The sequence below is a fragment of the Cucumis sativus genome, chromosome 1 (genome assembly GCF_000004075.3).
Source record: "Cucumis sativus cultivar 9930 chromosome 1, Cucumber_9930_V3, whole genome shotgun sequence".
In the NCBI taxonomy this organism is placed as follows: domain Eukaryota; kingdom Viridiplantae; phylum Streptophyta; class Magnoliopsida; order Cucurbitales; family Cucurbitaceae; genus Cucumis; species Cucumis sativus.
The window spans coordinates 11,524,083-11,540,339 of record NC_026655.2 but is presented as its reverse complement, the minus strand read 5'-3'; the positions used below and the strand labels follow the sequence as shown (position 1 = coordinate 11,540,339).

General features: G+C 34.9%; 1 protein-coding gene across 1 annotated transcript; it reads right to left on the bottom strand.

Moving 5' to 3' along the window:
* Positions 1-3,337: 3,337 nt before the first annotated feature.
* On the bottom strand, positions 3,338-6,544 carry LOC116402916. The gene is made up of 7 exons (XM_031883401.1): positions 6,073-6,544; positions 5,798-5,977; positions 5,618-5,684; positions 5,315-5,498; positions 4,682-5,273; positions 3,768-4,551; positions 3,338-3,635 (listed from the first exon to the last, which is right to left on the bottom strand). Exons 1-7 carry the CDS (start codon positions 6,542-6,544, stop codon positions 3,338-3,340), a joined length of 2,577 nt encoding a protein of 858 aa, XP_031739261.1.
* Between the last annotated feature and the right edge of the window lie 9,713 nt (positions 6,545-16,257).

Sequence of the window (16,257 nt, the reverse complement as noted above, 5' to 3'; positions counted from 1 at the left end):
TTTCTTCTTCTTGCTTCTCCTTTTTTTTTCTTTCTTTCTTGGTTGTGGTACTAGGGAGAAGATGAAGATGAATCATCTAGCTTGCGACACCTTAGAGCTGATGAAAATGAATTCCATCGGCCGGGTTGCGACACCTGTTAGATGATAAAGATGAATACTCTCAGCTACGACATATAGGAGAAGATGAAGATGAATCCTCTCGGCTATGACATATGGGAGGAGATGAAGATGAATTCTCTTCAGTTGCAGCACTTGGAAGAAGATGAAGATGAATCCTCTCAGCTATGACATATGAGAGAAGATGAAGATGAATCCTCTCGGCTATGACATATGAAAGGAGATGAATCCTCTCGACTATGACATATGGGAGGAGATGAAGATGAATCCTATTCAATTGCAGCACCTGGGAGAAGATGAAGATAAATCCTCTCGGCTATGACATAGGAGAAGATGAAGATGAATCCTCTCGGCTATGACATATGAGAGAAGATGAATCATTTTCGATTGCAGCACCTGGGAGAAGATGAAGATGAATCTTCTCAGCTATGACATATAAGAGAAGATGAAGATGAATCCTCTTTGATTGTAGCACCTAGAAGAAGATGAAGGTGAATCCTTCCGGCTACGACATATGAAAGAAGATGAAGATGAATTCTCTTTGGTTGCAACTCCTAAAAGAAGATGAAGATGAATCTTCTTTGGTTGCGACACCTGAAAGAAGATGAAGGTGAATCTTCTCGGTTGCGACTCTTAGGAGAAGATGAAGATGAATCTTCTCAGTTGCAATTCCAATGAGAAGATGAAGATGAATCCTCTCGGTTGTAGCACCTAGAAGAAGATGAAGGTGAATCCTTCCGGCTACGTCATATGAAAGAAGATGAAGATGAATCCTCTTTGGTTGCAGCACCTGGAAGAAGATAAAGATGAATCTTCTTTGGTTGCGACACCTGAAAGAAGATGAAGGTGAATCTTCTCAGTTGCAATTCTTAGGAGAAGATGAAGATGAATCCTCTCGGTTGCAACACATAGGAGAAGACAAAGATGAATCCTCTCACTTGCGACACCTTAGAGCAGATGAAGATGAATCATCTTCGGTTGTTACACCTGAGAGAAGATGAAAATGAATCTTCTTGATTGCGACTCCTAGGTGAAGATGAAGATGAATCATCTCGGTTGTAACACATGGAGGAAGACAAAGATGAATCCTCTCACTTGCGACACCTTAGAGCAGATGAAGATGAATCATCTTCGATTGCAAAACTTAGAAGACGATGAAGATGAATCCTCTTCGGTTGCAATAAGCTGAAGATGAAGCAGAGGTTAAAGCTTTAGCATTGCATGCATCTTCTTCAAGAGGCAGAAACGATGTTACACTGTCGTTTTCATCTTGGAGAGGCGAAGGCAGAGCTGCCGATCGTCGTCCTATCAAAGTTGTACCATCGTTATCCTCTCAAAGAGCTGGAGCTGCAGCATCGATGAAGCCTTCAAACTTGAATATAAGGAATCATCAATGAAACTTTTATGCTTGAATTTGAGGGATCATTAATGATGCCTTTGAGCTTGATTTTGAGATTCTTTTTTTTTTTCTTTTTACATGCACTCAACTTGTACATAGTCTTTGCACGGAGTTTGTACATCTTCAATTTATTTCATCTCATTGTTACTAAAGATGAACATCTTGAATTTAGGGATTTGCCCCCAATTTGTTATGATTCCTTAGTAGAGATGAACACCCTTTGAAGAAAAGAATTAACTCACGACGTAGTTCAAGGTTTTTTTTTTTTTTTATAATGGTGGACTGAACTTAAAGTTTTCTTTAAGTTGCCTACGTACCCTTTATAATGTAAGGATCAAGTCATAACGTAGTTCAACTTTTTGCTGGACTGGCTTAAGGTTTTCCTTAAGCTGCCTACGTACCCTTTATAATATAGGATCAGTCATAACGTAGTTCAACTTTTTTTGCTGGACTGGGCTTAAGGTTTTCCTTAAGCTGCCTACGTACCCTTTATAATATAGGGATCAAGTCATAACGTAGTTCAACCTTTTTTTTTTTGCTGGACTGGGCTTAAGGTTTTCCTTAAGCTGCCTACGTACCCTTTATAATATAGGGATCAAGTCATAACGTAGTTCAACTTTTTTTTTTTGCTGGACTGGGCTTAAGGTTCCTTAAGCTGCCTACGTACCCTTTATAACATAGGGATCAAGTCATAACGTAGTTCAACTTTTTTTTTTTGCTGACTGGGCTTAAGGTTTCCTTAAGCTGCCTACGTACCCTTTATAACATAGGGATCAAGTCATAACGTAGTTCAACTTTTTTTTTTTTTTGCTAACAAAATTAAGCATAAAATTTTTTAAGAAATTTACCATTGATTGGGCCAATTCGTAGTCCGTCTTGATCAACGATCTTGTATGCGCCATTTGTATAAACTTCTTTAACAATGTAGGTCCATCCCATTTAGGTGTGAACTTATTTCCTGTATGCCTTGTTGTGATGATCGGTCTCCTTACGGCAAGTACTAGATCACCGACTTGAAAGGAGCGAGGTTTAACGTGTTTATCAAAAGCTTTGGACATTCTCGCTTGATAACATTCCAATGCTTGCTGAGCCTCTAATCGCTTTTCGTCAAGTGCTTCTAATTCTTGAAGACGTAACTTCACATTATCTTCGGTAGTCAATCCCTCTTGTACTGCCATTCTTAGTGACGGAATCTCCCTTTCGAGAGGAAGGACAGCCTCCACACCGTAAACAAGCGAATATGGTGTAACCCCTGTAGGGGTGCGATGAGTCGTCCGATAAGCCCATAATGCCTCGCCGATCTTTTCTTGCCAATCCCTCTTTGACTTGGAGACAATTTTCTTTAAAGATTACACAATGTTTGTTGAATGCTTCTGCTAGTCCATTCGCAGCTGCGTTGTACATGGATGACTTATATTGCTTGAATTTGAATTTTTCACAATAACTTGTCCATCATACTATTGGAGAATTGCTTTCCATTATCCGTCACGATTCGATGTGGAATACCGTATCGATAGATGATGTGTGTTCGAATAAAGTCTGCCACGTTCTCCTTCTTGGCTTCTCTCAATGAAATGGCCTCAGCCCACCTTGAAAAATAGTCTGTTGCTGCTAGGATATAAGAATGTCCTGCTGATGATTTTGGTGTAATGGGGCCAACCAGATCGAGTCCCCAAGCCTCAAAAGGCCAAGAAGCCACAGTTGGATGAAGAGGTTCTGGAGGTTGGTGTATGAAGTTTGCATGGTATTGACAAGGCTCACACTTCTTCACATAGTCTATTGAATCTTGGATCATCTTAGGCCAGTAGTAGCCCATTCTTCTTAGCTGGAATTGAAGCTTTGTCCCGATTGATGTGCTCCACAAACACCTGCATGTACTTCCTTTAGAGCTTTTACCGAATCTTCCTTTCCGAGACATCGAAGGAAGAGCCCTTCAAGAGAACGGCGATATAAAGTTCCCTTGTAATAAATGAAGTGTGCTGCCCTTCTTCGTATCTCAATTTTATGACGAGAATCCTTTGGAAGCTTTCCATGTTCAAGATACTCTATGATGGGTTGACGCCAATCTTCTTCATCAATCAAATAGGATGTTGCCATGTTCACTTCCTGACATTCAGGCCTAACTGGGGGTATAATCCATCGTTGACAAAGTGGTATGTTCAGAGTTACATCATCTGGCATGGTCAAGGCCGTGGCTAAATTTGCCAATGCATCCGCTCTCTTATTTTCTACTCTAGGGACATGTTCTAACATCACATTATCAAACTTTTCCATCAATTGTCGAGCATAAGCAAAATATGGCTTCAAGTCTTCATGTTTCACGTCATATTGAAGCGAGAGTTGATTGATTATCAATTTTGAATCACCATAGACCTCTATGAATGACACTCCGATTTCTAATGCTATTTGAAGGCCAATTATCAAAGCCTGATATTCAGCCACATTGTTTGAACACAATTCGGAAAGTGCAAAGCTATAAGGCAACATATGCTTCTCAGGAGAAATGAGGACAATGCCTGCCCCCGCACCACTTCTTCGAGCTGCACCATCGAAGTACATAGTCCAAGGTTCCATAACTTCTGTGAAGAAAACCTCATCGTCTGGTAGGTCATCACATAACTTCCAATCCGAAGGAATTGGGTGGTCTGCTAAAAAGTCTGCTAGCGCTTGTCCTTTTATCGCCTTTTGGGGAATATAGACAATGTCATATTGTTGGAGTAGAACCGCCCATTTGGCTAAGCGTCCAGCGATGATTGGCCTGGATAGAACATACTTTATAGGGTCTGCTTTTGCCACTAGATGAACCGTGAAGGCCTGCATATAATGCCTCAACTTATCAATGGCAAAGAAAAGTGCAAGACACATCTTTTCGATAGGAGAATAGTTAACTTCAGCCCCAATTAATGTTCTGCTTAGATAGTAGAGAGAACGCTCCTTTCCCTTTACCTCTTCTTGTGCCAGTAATGCTCCTAAGGACCTTTCTTGTGCAGCAATGTACAATATTAGTGGTTTGTCAGGTACTGGAGCTCCCAGCACTGGGGAGTAAGCAAGTATTTCTTTATGCTATCAAAAGCGTTCTGACAAGCTTCATCCCACACAAAATTTTCTCCTTTTCTCATCAACTTTTGAAAAGGTTGACACCGACCGGCCAAGTTAGAGATGAACCTTCGGATGTAAGCCATCGTCCTTGGAGACTTCTTAGGTCATGCAAACTTTTAGGTCTTGACATCTTCTGAATGGCATCAATCTTGGACTGGTCTATTTCGATCCCTCGATGCCTTACAATGAAGCCAAGAAATTTTCCTGAAGTTACACCAAACGCACACTTGAGAGGGTTCATCCTTAGCTGATATTTTCGCAAGCGATCAAACACGACTTTTAGATCCTTCAAATGGTCTTGTCGTCTCTTTGTTTTGACTACAAGATCATCAACATAACATTCAACATACCTGTGCAACATATCATCAAACACTTTCTGCATGGCACGTTGATAAGTAGCGCCGGCATTTTTCAATCCAAAGGGCATCACCTTGTAACAGTATATTCCCTTTGGAGTTCTGAAAGCTGTCATTTCTTCATCTGAGAGGGCCATCCGTATTTGATTATATCCAGACGACCCATCCATAAACGACAACGCCTCGTGTCCAGTAGTTGCATCAACCATGATTTCGGTGATGGGCAAGGGAAAATCATCTTTAGGGCATGCATTATTCAGATCGCGAAAGTCTACACAAACGCGAAGTTGTCCATTTTTTTTCTAACAGGGACAATGTTTGCTATCCACGTTGGATATTTGACCTCGCGAATGAATCCTGCTTCGATCAACTTGTTGACTTCCACCTCGATTTGAGGGATAAGCTCCGGTCGAAAACGTCGTTGTGCTTGTTTAATCGGTCGATATCCGGGTTTAATTGCAAGATGATGGACTGCTACTTTTGGGTCAAGTCCTGGCATCTCCTTGTACGACCACGCAAAGATGTCCCTGTATTCGGTGAGCAAACTCATATATTTATCCACCTCTTCATTAGAGAGGGACGCACTAATGAAAGTCGGACGTGGTTCCTCTATTGTACCAAGGTTCACCTCTTTTAGCTCGTCTACAGTAGATTGCCACCATCCTCTAAACTTTGTGGGGCATTTTCTGCGTCTTCTTCATGAGTTCCAGTCTCTGATTCCTCAATAATGGTGATGTGATGACATGAAGTTTCACTTCCCCTTGTTCCGACCCTTCTTTTTCAGGATTCGTTAGTATAACATCATGTCTTTTTACCTTTAACGAACCTTGACTTGTATTGAGAGTAACAAAAGTTTTTCTTTTCATGCGAGAAGGAACGTTGCTATGAATTTCTCCATTTTCCTTTGTCTCGCAAGGAAACTTCTTACTACGATAATTATCGACATCTGTATGCTTAATTCGACGCCAAACTTTCACACGAGACATTGGTTCCTTCTTCTTTGTATCTATGTTGGAATCAATGTTGTCGTGTGATCCTTTATCCCGAGATGATTAAAAATCGGAGCACGGGGTGCTTGTACATTTTTCTTTTTAGACACACCTAGCCTTTCAAAGGCTGATGGTCTTGTAGTTGTCAAGGCATGGCATGTGCTTTCTTCCTTTATGGGAGTCGTAGTTAGCCTTCGAAAGACCGAATGTCTCTCAAGGTTTGGTACTGACTGGAGCCTTTCTCTTTCTGCCTCTGTCATGCTTAGCCTTTCAAATACTACGGGACGTGCAACAGATGGTCTAATTCGATCAAATACTGAGATTCTCTGATTATCACCTTCTTTTACGTCAGTATTGTCATCCTCCTCTATAGTTATATGATTGATGTCAACCACTTTTTCCTTCCCCTTTTTAGTTATACGGATCGGTTCTGGCGACTTGTATCCGAGTCCTTTTCTCGACACGGGTATAGAATGTCCTTCCCGTAGAAGCTTCTTTTGAGTTGAGGAGAGCTCAGGTCGGTCATGAATTTCCAAGCTTTTAAACTCGGTGTGAGCTGTGAAGTCATAACCTGCTTTCGCCATCAATTTGTAAGCCTTGGGGTCGAATCCGTCTTTCGTTCGCCTTTGGGGCAAGTTTGCTTCCACCAGATCTACCTTTACCTCTGCTTCGCTATCTTAGTTAGTGGTGTAGTGAAGCTTTCTTTTATGATTTCGATGTCACCAACTTTCAAACCTTTTGGAGACTCCATGAATGGTGATTCGCCTTTCTTGCGCCTTGACAGAGGGACATAACGCAAAACTGGTGTGTTTGCAGCATTTTCATCTTCAAGATCATACCCTTTGTGTGCTAGTGTATGCTTCACCCTTTCCAGAGTTAAAGGTTCTCGCACTTTCATGTGGTTCTGTGGTTGCGAGTGATTTCAGTTGTGAATTATCTTCTCCTTTTGTAAGAGGGGTTTCTGCAGGCAAAACTTCTAAAATATTATTATTCTTTGAATAAAACTTTGCATCTGCGAAGTGAGACTCAGCTTCTGAGAATGGATTAGAGTCGGCTTCAACCTTCTTTACACCGTCCTGATAAAATTTGAAGCACTGATGCAGTGTTGAAGTTACTACTCCGTTTCCATGAATCCAAGGACGCCCTAGTAACAACTTGTAAGTAGTCCTTGAGTCTATGACATGAAACAATGCACTGGCCTTTAGGTCGCCAATTATGAGTTCTAACCGTATCATGCCTATTGCTCTTTGGCTACCTTGGTTAAAACCTTGAATTACTAGCTTGCTATTTGAGAGCTCGTCCATCAAGATGCCTAATTGCCACATAGTCGACTTTGGCATTATGTTGACAGCTGAGCCATTATCAATGAGGATTCGATCGACTCTCTGTTCTCGAACGTATCCAGAAACATACAAAGGTCTATTATGAAGTTTAGATCCCAACAACAAATCCTCATCTGAGAAGTCTATAGACATACAATAAGAACCACTCTCATATGTCATAGTCGGAGTACTCGAACTTGATGCTCTTGAATTTAGCAATGCATCAATAAGGATGGTTTTGGTCTCTTGAGGAAGTGATAATAGATCCTCTACATTAAACCTTGAAAGGTCTTTTGATACTCCCTCTCCTTCTAGTGATCTTGGAGGGATTATTTCTTCCTCCGTTGTGTTGATAGCATGACACGCAACGACTTCTGGGTCTTCATCCTGATGATCACAAAGGAAGCTTTTTGGAAGGAAGTCTGCCAAGGTCACTAAGCGTTGAGGTCGAGAGAAATTCATGTCTTCATTATGTACGAGCTTAAGCTTATGAGTCTTCTTCTTTTTCTTATTCTTTTGAGTCTTATTTCCTCTTCTATAGTTTTGGTAAGAGCGAGACTCTCTTTGGGTCGGGATCGACTGTCTTTTCTTTCGGTGGGTCACCACTATCCACCCTTCATCGTCTTCTTCAATTGGTCTTTTCTCTCCTTGAGGATCCTCGTATGAGATTTCCTGAAAGAATTGGACAACTATAGGCTCAAAGGTCCCGAACTGGACCAAGCTTTTCCTTTGCTCAAAAATCAATCTCGACGAAGAAGCCTCAGACATTATCGTCACTTCAGCGTGGTTTGTTTGAGCTACTTCCTCCAAATCTAGCTCAATCCTTTTCTCACGAGCCAACCTTAGAATTAGCTCCTTCAGCACGAAGCATTTCTCTACTGGATGACTGATGACCCGATGATACTTGCAGTAATTGGGATCATCTACCTTTCCTGCTTGCTCAGGTCGTTTACATTCTGGCAGCTGGATCAGCTGCTTCTCTAGTAGTTGCTCTAGCATGTCAGCGATATCTGAATCAGGAAATGGGTAAACTTTTTCCTGCCTTTCTTTTAAAGTCAGACGTCGCCTTTCGCTTCCATCATCCTTCTTTTCAACCCTCGCTTCCTTTCCTTTGGAGAATTTCAGCGGGGTTGTGTTTACGACCATAGATTCTTTCGCGGTGCTTTTCACTATCTTTTCAGCACCTTTCATCTCTTTCTTATCTTTCTTTACTTCAGGAACAAGAAAATCTTTAGTTCCTCTACTGGCGATGCTCAACTCCATATCATGAGCTCGAGTTGCCAGTTCTTCAAATGTGCGGGGCTTTATTCCCTGCAAAATGTAGAGGAGTCCCCAGTGCATGCCTTGGGTGCACATTTCTACAGCCGACAGTTCGGTGAGCCGATCTTTACAGTCAAGACTTAGAGCTCTCCATCTATTGATGTAGTCGATGACTGGTTCTCCCTTTCTTTGTTTCGTATTTGTAAGCTCCATCATGCTTACAGTACGCCTGGTGCTGTAGAAGCGATTGAGAAACTCCTTTTCTAGTTGTTCCCAACTCTCAATGCTTTCTGGCTCCAGATCAGTATACCATTCAAAAGCATTTCCTTTCAAGCTTCGAACAAATTGTCTGACTAGTTGATCTCCTCTTGATCCTGCATTCTCACATGTTTCGACGAAGTGAGCAACGTGCTGTTTTGGATTGCCCTTTCCGTCAAACTGCTGGAATTTTGGAGGCTGATATCCAAGCGGCATTCTCAAGTTGTCGATTCTTTTGGTGTATGGTTTAGAGTACATGAAAGAAGTCTGAGATGGGCCTCCATATTGTGCTCTGATGGAGCTTGTGATCATATCTTGTAATTGTTGAACCGAGAGAGAAGCCACAGAAGTTGATTGTTGTTGTGGCTGATTTTCTTGTACCACGTTCTTCCCTTTGTCATCAACTTTAACGACAGGAGTTTGACTCGATTCAGCAGTTTCACGAGTCTGCATCTGCTCCTTTAAAGCTGCAATTTCGTGGTCTCGTTCATCAACAACCTTCATCAGGAGATTAATTTTTCTCTCCATCTCCGCCATGGCAGTCTCGACTGCTACATCAGCCATCATGACGGACATCACATCTGGGTGTGCTTCTTTCAGTGACCTGCTAGAGGCAGAATCATAATCATTATATAGAGGATTTTCCTTGATGACAATTCCAGCTTTAGGAGATTCCATCAATTGCTTCAGGATGCTCTGCGCGATGGCGGAACCTTGGTCTTGCCCTTGGATGATCCCCTTGGAACGACTACGGGTGATAGGTCCCGTGTAGGTGTCGCTTGCAGCTGAAGATTTGGATGCAGCTTTCTTTGATGCCATTGATTTGCTTGTAGATCTAGATGATGAGAGAGAGATGAGAGGTAGAGATGGTCCCACTGGGCGTGCCAATTTGTTCGCACGAGATTTCCGGAGAAATTTAATTCGTGGACTTGAACTTGGAGTTGATGTTGTATTTTTGTTGATTTGATGCGATGCGGTTCAATCTCTAGAATTTGATCCTCTGATTCTCTCTCAACTGTATGTCTACGCTTGATTTGGAGGAAGCGGAGCACGTGATGTTCTTGAAGTTTGTTGAACGTCTACGCTTGATTTGGAGAAGCGGAGCACGTGATGTTCTTGAAGTTTGTTGAACGTCTACGCTTGATTTGGAGAGCGGAGCACGTGATTTCTTCAAGTTGGTTGAATGCTTACGCTTGATTTGAGGAAGCGGAGCACGTGATGTTCTTGAAGTTTGTTGAACGTCTACGCTTGATTTGGAGAAGCGGAGCACGTGATTTTCTTCAAGTTGGAGTCTTGGAAGAAAGTTTGTATCTTCAAAACAGCTTCAATCTTCGAGGATGGTCAACTTCAGAAGTTAGGGAGTCTTCTAGCTTTTGGAAGAATTCTCTCTGGATCTTCTAGAGTCAAAATTTTCCAACCCCTGCAAATGAGGAGAATTCCTCTATTTATAGAGTTCACTGGTGGGCTTTATGGGTTTGAACTTGGTTGGTCCATGGACCAGACCCATGGGCTCAACCATATGGACTTAGGTTATATTTAGTCTTTGGGCTCAATTAAGCTTATTTTTTTGGCTTAATTGAACTAAAATGATTAACTTAATCCAACGATTAATATGAAAACATGTGGCATTATTAGAATGACCAATTTATTTATTTTAACTCTTTAATTTGGGGCATGTGTCAATTTTAATTAGTCCCAAATTTAATTATTTGTACTTTTCATCATTAACTTAATAAATGATGTGGCAACTTGTGATTGGTCTCAAAATTTCTTATTCAACAGACTTATTTGAATGTTCTTTCAGATCAACTGGATGTCCACGAATTGATGTTTCCATACAATTACTGATCATTCATTACATTATCACTTCTTTTCTAAATATTATTAACTACCAAATACCAAAATAAATTAATAATATTAACTACCAAATACCAAAATAAATTAAAATATTTATAAATAATAGTAAAATTTTGGATTTTATCAACAACAGTCACTTGATAGACCACTATAACTGTTGCATATAGGTAACTATCATTTTTTGATATAGGTTAGTAAATATTTTGTAAAATTTGCTACTCTTAAAAAAATTCTTTATTTTTCTAGGTTCACCAATTTATACTTTATAAATATTATTTTATAGGGATTAATATGACATTTTCATGCTAATAAGGAAAGAACGGAATATTTATAAAAAAAAACTTATTGATGAGAAATAATGTAATTATCAATGATATTTAAAAAATAAAATCCTTCTATAGTTAATAATAAACTAAAAAAATGATATGTGTTTTTTGTTTTAAAATATTACGAAACTGAAAGATAGAAGATCTCAAAATGTTTAAAATATTCCAAATATTATTGCTAAAAACTAGTTGTAGAATATTATTACTAAATGTTAGGAAATATATTAACTCTTTATAGTACACTTGAAATAATAAAGTAATTAACACAAGCAAGCTTGACATAATGTTATTTTCCTATCAACTATTTACACATGTACGTGATAGGGTTTTATCCCTCTCCACGTGTTAGCATTTCAATCGAGAGATGTTAATTATTTCGTCGTGTTGTTTTGTAGTCTAAATGTAAATTCTGTAATAATATGTCTTTTGATTGATCGAGTATATATATCGTTTGATTATTTCAGTTTTTTAATTATTTTGTTGTGTGTCATGTGTTAGATCAATCAACAATTATTATTATGTAACTTTAAGAATAAAATATATAGATATGAATTAAGAGACATTATCATGCAACTCGGGAGTAAAAAAGACATCTCTAGTCTCTGTTAAATTTTTGTGGCGAACCTCTACTTTGATCTTTATATGAAATTTTACATGAATGGAGAATGAAATCGAAAGAGATAGAAAGTCACATGCAATCACTCCGATGAACTTCCATATGAAAGGTATATCATATATGATATATGGATCAATGCATATATTCAACAATGTAATGAATGCATCTTTTCTTATAAGTTTTATTTATAGTACAAACTTTTATCTTATAGTTGTTCTTGTACCATTTATTGTGACACATCCGACTTTTGTCTTGTATAATTCAAATTAGAAAGAAAAATAAAAATCCATTCGATTATGCAACCATATACGTGAGTGTAAATGTATATGTAACTGTATATGATAGTGCAAGACATAAATATTTTAATTAATTACCATCTTCAAAATTTGGACAAACTTTTTTTTTTGTCGTTGTTAAAATATATGCAAGCACACATATTATATACATGTATAGCACGAGATCAACATAGATAATTTGATTAAGAAAAAATAAATGAAGTTATCTAATTCATTAACTATGGTTAGTATTCTTTCGATTTCTATGTTTAGAACCAACTAATTTTTAAATAAAGTTAAAGTGGTTGACAATCATTTAAAATAACTTTATAGAAAAATAAAATAAATTGATTTATGAAATTAACATGATTTTGATAAAAGAAAATTAAGATTTGAATTATCGGTAACGTGTATAATATATGGAATTATCAAAATACCGTCAATCTTCTACTATAGTTTTTCATTATAAATGTTGACAACACACCATTGCCCTTGGTTGGTCACATCCAAAGACAACTATCACTTGCAATCTAACCTAGCAAAACTTTTGGATATATCTTCAACGCACAACCACCTCGAACAATCAACTTCAATGACCACCACAAGTAGTGATATCTATTTTTTTCGTTGGGATTGAGTTTCGTGTGAGGATTCACTATATTTCCTATCTGATGAAATTGATTTGAATGGTTAATTTAATTTTATTTTTTGTTAAGAAAAAGTGAAAATTGAATATTGGTCAAATTTTAATTTAGACCTTTCAATCATAAAACAAATTATATTTCATGTACATCAATTTAAATGGTGAAATCATATCAAAAAACACATTTGTATGACACTTTTTGTTTTACCCTGAGGTGGAAAGAAAATAGCCATTTATTTTTTTCAAGAAAAAATGATCAAAAAGAAGATATGGGAATAATTGTTTTCCTATTTAGCTAAAACAAATTTGAATAGTTGTTTTTATTATTCAATAGAGTGTTTTGATTATTCGATTGTTACATAAAATCAATTTAACGTCTAGAGTTGACATGTCACTGCTAACTTCATCTTAATAATTGAACATCTCCTATAGTTACACAAGTGAAGAATACAGTTAATTTTTATAAATATAACAAATCACCTGAATAGTTAGTATCCATAGAACAAGATAAAAAAGAGATATAGAGTCTAATTAACTATCTTTTAAAATATTCTCTCTCTTTTTTCATCTTCTCTTTTTTCTGCACTTCTTCTCTTTTCTATTTCATCTTCTTTCTTCTATAATCCTTCTTGTAAAATTTTAATTTATATAAATTTTGTTTGAACAAAAATCATTTGAATATTAATATACGAATCGCGTAGCCAAATCTAAACGATATTGATAAAATATATTATACGTGTGAGTGACCAATTAATCGTGTGCTAGCTATAACATTTTTGATATTTTCCATTTTGAACCTATTGATTTTTTTTGTTTTCGAAATGGTTCTATACAGTTTAAATATTTTATCGGTTCGTTATATTTTTTAAAACAATCTCCACAAATATCTACTCATCCCAATTCCCATTAATTTCTATATTCCAGTTTCAATCACACCAATTTATTATTCGGCAAAATTATAATTCATTTATTTACGTTTTGAAAACCTATCTTCTTGGTACTATTTTTTAATAAGAAAATATCATTGTAACTTTGGAACTATTTGGGGCTAAGAAAAGTGAAAAAAAATAAAAAAACATTAATTGTTTCATAAAAATGTAGAAAGAAACAAAGATCCAATGCTTTTACTTTGATGACAAATTTTGAAGAGTTTGTCATTTTCACCCAAAAATATTATCTCTTTTTTTTTTCTTTTTGGGTAAAACCCAAAAGTATAATTACTTTAATTTATTTTGAAAATATTTACTTTAAAAGATAAACTATGTACACGTGTCTTCTTATTTAAGTTAAGTTGAGTTTTGTCACGAGTAAATGTAATGTCACACCATTTATTTTATGGTATGAAGTGACCATGACATATACTTTCTTTGATCTTCTTAATCAAACTTCATTGTAATCCAAATTAGTGTGTTTAATTATGAGATATTACTTAAACTCTTTTTAGTTTATTGTTTTTATTTGGTTCTTAAATTTCTTTAGGTTATATTTTATGAACTCTAAATTTTAAATCTATTTTTTAGATTAGTATGTTCTTCATTTAATTATTTAATTTTGATTAATGCTTAATTTTTATATTTGACGTTATCTTTTAGTTTCAAATAATTAATGAAATAATTTTTTTTGAAAAAAGATAATTATTTATACCTCGTAGAAAAAAATAACTAAAGACATGAATTTATTATGGTTGATTTTTATAATCTAAATATTTTATTCATTTGGCTATTTTTGACCATTTTTTTTCATTTAAATTATATAAGTGACAACTGAAATTAATTTGTTTTTTGATTTTAGAAAACAAAACGTATTTTAAAGAAAACTTATCCTTTTATTTTTAATTTTCTTTTGTAATTTTAAAAACAAGTTTCTTATTTAGAAAACATAAAGAAAATGATTTAGTTACCGTACCCACATACTTATTAAAAATTAATTTTAAAATATCTTAGAAAAATTAATTTTAAATAAAGGTGTGTTCATGGTAAAAGGGATGGTTTTTTTTACTTTTCTTTTTAATTTCTTTCAAAAAGAGGAGAAATGGGCCCCACAGTGAGGCCATTCAAATTATATTATTATAATATTTTTTTATTATTGTTGTTGTTATTAGTATTATTCTTATCCGCTTATTATTGTTGTTGTTATTATTATTATTATTATTATTTAACGATAAAAAATAGTGTAACAATATATTTAAATAAACTTTATTGATTAATTTATTCCACTTGAAATTAACTATTCTTTCATATTTGGATGATTTTTTTCACTTTATAACTTTTGTATAGATTCAATTAATGTCAATTTTGTAATTTTAATATTGTATAAATTTAATTTTTGAATGTTTTATTTTGTTACAATTTTTTTTAGTAATTTTGAATTTATAAATATTAAAAATGATTTATTATTAAAAATAAAGGTAATAGGAGATGAAAGGATAAATTTAAAGATATGGTATAAATCAATAATAAAATAATAAACCAACTCTGTGCGTATACGTGTGTGATTGAAAAATAAAAGGTAAATTATTTTTTTTATTTTATAAAAAAAATTGTGTGAATTTTGTTATTTTAAACTTTTAATATCGTAAATTTAGACAAATGTTACAACACTAGTCATTTTATAAGTTTAAAATTTTGCTTAAAACGTATACAAAATCAAATTTAAGAGCATGTATATATATATACATAGGTAGATAGATACATAGACAGAGCAATGAAGAAAATAATAATAATATTAGTAACATTAAAAAGAATAATAATAATATTAATGTTAAGAATAATAATAATTAAAATAATAATGATAATAATTAAAAATAATAAGTTAAATGAGATGGGCCCACTGACATTGCTTTTCCTTCTTTTAAGTTAACACGAGAGAGAAAAAATTAAAAAGAAAAAAAGAAAAAAGAAAATAACGTGGAATGCCTCTCTTCAATAAACACATTCTAGTAAAACAAAAAATTCATCCATTTTATTCAAATATTTTTAAAAACTCATTTTTACCATTTTTTTTTTATAAAAACACCCCTATTTTCAAATCACGTATGGTACCATATTTGTTATGAACTTATGACACCACCAACTTTTACGTTAATAGTACATGTGAATGATATTATAACGTTAAAATATTAAGAGTACATGTGAATGATATTATAACGTTGAAATCAACGACAAAGATTTATAAAATTATATAAACCTATGAAGTATGTGTATATTGTATTGGGATTTTAATTAATAATGATCTTTTTAATAAGAATTTGATTTTTTATTTTTTATTTTAAAAATTAACTGCCATTATTTTAGACCTAAATCTTTATTTTGAGGGACTTATATTAATCTTTTAATAAAAACTATTTAAAATATACCTTAAAAAAATTATCAAATACAGTCATTTTTTCGATAATTACTTATTTTTTAAATTAATTATTTGAAAATGTATTTCAAGCACATTTTAATTACATTACCCAAACGGTTAAGAGCATATGGAGTAAGGAGTTGATCATTATAATTGATTTATATAATAGATTATGTTTGGAGTGTAAATTATTTTAGTTTTGATTACACTAACAATAATATATATTTAGGTGTAAATTATTTTAGCTTGAAAAGAAAATAGTAAACATTGTAGTAATATATATATATATATATATGAAGATAGAATATAATATCGTTTGAAATAGCAAGTGTGGTTTCTAATGAGTACAAAACAGTACTTTATCTAGCAAAACTATTATAATCACTAATAAATTT